At 30.6% G+C, this 5,617-nt stretch overlaps 1 protein-coding gene across 1 annotated transcript; it reads right to left on the minus strand.

The window, feature by feature from the left end:
- Window positions 1–33: 33 nt before the first annotated feature.
- Window positions 34–1,803, minus strand: LOC117114430 (N-sulphoglucosamine sulphohydrolase-like). The gene has a single exon (XM_033258095.1). It carries the CDS (start codon window positions 1,796–1,798, stop codon window positions 272–274), a length of 1,527 nt encoding a protein of 508 aa, XP_033113986.1. The 5' UTR covers window positions 1,799–1,803; the 3' UTR covers window positions 34–271.
- Window positions 1,804–5,617: the final 3,814 nt, after the last annotated feature.

Here is a 5,617-nt window from a genome sequence, read left to right on the forward strand (position 1 = left end):
ATATATATATATATATATATATATTATTTTAATTTTGATTATTTTTTCAACGAATATTACAAGAGCTCAAGACGGGATTTCCAAAAAGATACTGTTGTTATAAATAAATCATAGTACACTAGAGATAAACTCTAAACCTTTAATTGTAACACTAAAATTATATTAATTTTTTTAGGGTTTAATGGGATGAATTTTGCGAGTGTGAAAATAATTTATTTATTTACACATCATGAAAGACTGTAATTTTTTATATGTTGTAGGACTACAAATGTTAATTGTAAAGTGGCCAGCATGCGTTACCAACTAAAACACCATTTGGTAGGCATCGCCATGGGTCGTTTGTTTTTTCAAGCCATGATTTTAAGTCGGTCTTTAACTCCTGCACAATTTCAGTTAATGTCGAATTATCTATCAAATTATTCTTTTCATGGGGATCACTGGTGACGTCATAGAGTTCCCACTCCGGTCGATAGTAGTAATTGTGTAGGGATTTGAACCAGTATGTTGGCTCGCCATTGTGGGTTCGATTCAACATGTCCTGAAAAGTCGGAGACATGAAGATATCTAGCGCGATCGGATAAGATGCCGCGTGGTTGATGTTGTGGATGAGCCTATATTGGCGATTTCGTACAACTCTCATCGGATAGTACATAGTTATCTCGTGGAGATCGTGGCTTGAGAATACCTGATCGAACTTTCCACCCGCTTTCGGCTCACTTTCCAATATTGGAAGTAGGGATTTTCCACTCAATTCAACAGTAGCCCCGTTCAAGCTATAAGATGGAAAGTCAACTTCAAACCATTCTAGGATGGTTGGAACGATGTCCGTCGTGCTGGCCAAAGCATCACTTGTCTGACCCCAACGTTCAGTATGGGAGGGGGAGGATATCATCATGGGCTCTCCCATTCCACATTCGTATAGATTTGTCTTCGCGTTAGGGAACGGGATACCATTGTCTGCAGTGTAAATAATCAACGTGTTTTTAAGGAACCCCAATGACGTCAATTCGTTCAAGAAAAGACCAACTCCTTGGTCCATTCTACTAACTGCTGTGTATTGTGCAGAAATTTCTTTTCTTGTGGCCATTGTATCCGGTAAAAAATACGGCACAAAGACATCTGCAGGGTCATAATAAGCTGGTTTCCAGTCCGGAATAATGCCTGTCTCAGGGTCACCATTTCCAAATCGTTCACAGAACTGACCATATTTTTCGATACTCGCATCGCACCTGTGTACATCTTTGAAAGCCATATACAGAAAAAACGGACGATCATCAATGCCTAGAAATTCTCTCATCAATTCTTTCATGTGAGTGATGTTCCTAGCAACCTGTAGCATACTGTAATGTTCATCTGTTCTCTCGTAATCGAATTTATATACGGAATCAGGCCCAATGTGCTTCTTCCCGATAATGCCCGTTCGGATGCCATGGTCTTTTAGTATCAATGGGATGCTTTTAACCTCGTCAAAAGAGTTAAAGTGATGAAAGGAATGGTGCAGGCCATACATACCATTCTGGTGTTGCGGGAGTCCGGTGAGCAAGGCTGATCGGCTCGGCGAACAGCTGCTCACTGAAGTGTAGGCCCGACGTAACACAACGCTGCGCTTAGCTAATGCTGCTAAGTTTGGTGTTTTACATACAGAATTATTGTAAACTTGGCTTTCAAATCCGCCATCATCAACAAATATCAATAAGACATTCTTCTTAGAATCGAGTCGTGATTTGTTGTTTCTGTGACTGTGGCTATAACCTAAATAGATTAACAAGAGCAACATCACCTGCGATCTAGGTACCATGTTGAAAGTCACAATTCAAATAACATTTACCAAAGATGGTATAGCGCCGCTACACGATCTTTGACAATACAGGGCCTGGATTAAGAGACTACTTGTCTTTAGAATAGGTTAGTTCTTAACCTTATATTAATGTTAAACTTATTCCAGAGTCTATGGTTATGGTGATTTCCTTCACTTTTGGCTCTTAGGTTTAATCAGGGAGGTGCTAAATCAACTGATCGAAATTAGGAAATCTCCATATACGTCTAATTTTTATTAGGCCTAAATTTTTGTATTCATAAAATGAATTTTAAAATTGTTAGTCGTTATCGTTATTCGAGTCCTTTTTAGTACCACTATGTTATTCTTTTTATTGATATTGTTGTTCCCATATTATTGTCATTATTATTGTTATTAATACTAAATAGCATTGTTATCCTCCACGGCCCAGCAAAACATACTATAAAGTGCAATCAACCAGAAGAAGAGATAGACAATTTTTTAAAAAATGTAACAACTTTTATACTCTCAATTAAAAATTATTATCATTATCATTATCATTACTAATAATAATAACACACCAAAAACATTACCAATATTTTCTTATTGTTATTTCAATAATAATAATAATAAATAATGAATAGGCCTAATAATAATAATACTGATAATAATAATAATAATAAATAATTAATAATAATAATTAATAAAAATAAATATAAATAAAATAATAATAATAATACTGATAATAATAATAATAATAATAATAATAATAATAATAATAATAATAATAATAATAATAATAATAATAATAATAATAATATTAATAATAAAACAGAATATAATTATTACCAATAACAACTAGACTTGCTGTGTAGGCTAAAACAGAACATAAAAAATGATGTTGCGATGTTAAACCAAATAACAATAATAATAATAATAATAATAATAATAATAATAATAATAATAATAATAATAATAATAATAATAATAATAATAATAATAATAATAATAATAATAATAAAAATCCGTGAAATACAACTTTAAGCTACTAAGACTCGAAACCGGGCTGAAATGTTAGGATTCAGACTGGTCAAAAATGGGGAGAATAGATTAGCGCAGTGTAGCAGCTTAGTGATTTCCTTCCGTTTCCACAGTCCTGCTTTAACTCTGTAAAATGTATGTTTTTTTTTGTGAATAAAATAATATATAATAATAATAATAATAATAATAATAAAAATAATAATAATAATGATAATAATAATGAAATAAAATCTTAAACTTCAAGCCTCCCATGGGAGTAATGCAATTACAATACGGATAATGGTAAAAAATAAACAAAAATTAAAATGGCTTATAATCAATTGATCTGGTTCACTCTTCATCATAAATTAAATGAAGAAAATAACGATAAGATAATACGTCACTACTCAGCACCACTCAAAAAAGAGATAACAATAAAAATCTATTACTCAGCACCAGTCAAATAAAGAAATAACGATAAATAATTAGTTTACTAGTACTTAGCACCACTCAAATAAAGAAATATCGATAAAGTCTACAACCCAGAACTACTCAAAAAAAGCAAATAACGGTGAAACAATAATTGTACTACTTAGCATTTCTCAAAAAAAGAAATAACGATAACACAATAAGTTCGATAAGCACTCAAATAATGAAAACTGTGGAGTAATAATAATAATAATAATAATAATAATAATAATAATAATAATAATAATAATAATAATGACGATAATGAAGATGGCAATTATGACAGCGGTGATTAGGCCTATATTAATAATAATGGTGATGATGACTATGATAATAATGATTATGATAATCATGACAATGATAATGCCAAAAAGGTTTTCTCAAATGAAAACTATGGCGTAATAATAATAATAATAATAATAATAATAATAATAATATAATAAGAATAATAATAATAATAATGACAATAATAATAAAAATAATAATAATAACAATAATAATAATAATAATAATAATAATAATAATAAGTCATTAAATAAATAAGATTTAATTAATATTATATTAGCGCAGGCGCCTCACGCCTATCTGTACAGGCGGAGTAATATGGTTCAGGTCAGAGGTCATGCCTTTCGGTTAGAGAGTGTATCCTAGCTACAAGACGCTCTCTGACAATTAATATGGCGCCAGTTCAGACAAGAGGTGAGTCTCTCTGAACTTTTGGTTAATAATAATAATGATAATAATAATAATAATAATAATAATAATAATAATAATAATAATAATAATAATAATAATAATAATAATAATAATAATAATAATAATAATAATAATAATCGAATTGAAGCTTCTTTTCTAGATATTACAGTCACATACACGTTATCAATTTCAGAAAACAAATAAAATAAATACAAGCTTGGTTTACACAGTAGTTTAGGTGATTTAATGCCAGTTAAATACACTCCATGATATATCAGATTGATGTTACAGTGGCCTTTTATTGTTTTATAAATACAAATTCACAAAATTTACAGCATTCATTTTGAAAAGAAGCCCCCCTCTTTACTTTGCAAAAGTATGTCTCGAAAAGAAACCCATCTTGAAAAGAAGCCATCTCGAAAAAAGGCCCATCCAAAGTTCGCAAAGAAAAAAAAGAAAACCAGGCCCGGGATTTATCAATCTCAGCTTAGCAAATGTCTTAAGTCAAAAAAGTTAAGATGTCCCTAAGCAAATCCTAAGCTGATTTATTAAACAATTTTTAATAGAAAAATCACAGCTTAAAATCGTCTTAGCTGGCGCATGCGTACAATCGACTTTTCAATATTAAGCAATGTTTAAGCTTAGCATTACTGATAAATCTGACTTAAGCAAAAACAATGGACTTTTAAAAGACGAATTTATGCTGATTTCTAGTTTGATAAATCCGGACCCGGGCTTAAATTCGAGGGTTTACGGTACCGTATTGCAGCTAGTAATCAGCGCAGTTGTGTGACAACCAGTAACGAGCCCGGGAGACATTGTGTTGTGTGAGTGTAAGTAACAAAAATGGCAGAGGGAACTGAATTTCAGTAAATTCTTTATATTTAAGATTGAAAATACTGCATTATAGGCAATTTCAATACGATTCAAAATTTGAATATTACCGACCAGGAATGATATTGTTTTATTGGTCGTTTTAGGTGTATTTTTCTAATCCGAGTGTCAAGGCACTGTAGTAAAATGCTGAGTGTTAGGATCAAAAGTTCGATTCCATCCCCGAAAGCCCATAGGCGTTACGTCACTAAAAACAAAATAACGATAAAACAATAACTTCGTTCCGCATCACTAATCAAATAAAGAAAACAACGATAATACAATAAGTTACTCAGCACCTCAAATAAAAATTACCTTTAAAACAATAAGCTATTCACTATATTCACCACTACTTAAATATAGAAAATAATGATAAAACAATAAGTTTCACTACTAAGCAGTACTCAAATAAAGAAAATAGCGATAACACAATAAGTTCGTTCCTCAGCACAACTCAAATAACGAAAATAACCACAAAACAATAAGTTATAAGAAAAATAACGATAAAATAATTTATAAGAAAATAACGATAAGTTTACTACAGACTGGGAACTATTCAGAAAGATAAAGTTGACTTCATAGAATTACTTAAAGAATAAAAATAAAATTAATTAATGTAAGTTAACTACTTTGCAAGAGAGAAGAAAACAGTAAGTTGATTACTCAGTACTTCTTTAAAAATATTTTTTTAATTAATAAATTCACACTCACAAACAAATTGTTTAAAACAATTAAATTTCAGTTCACATTAGAAGATATGTTACATAAAAAACACCATAAATA

Source organism: Anneissia japonica, unplaced genomic scaffold (assembly GCF_011630105.1).
Source record: "Anneissia japonica isolate Jap-2015-1 unplaced genomic scaffold, ASM1163010v1 scaffold3845_len455572_cov173, whole genome shotgun sequence".
Lineage (NCBI taxonomy): Eukaryota > Metazoa > Echinodermata > Crinoidea > Comatulida > Comatulidae > Anneissia > Anneissia japonica.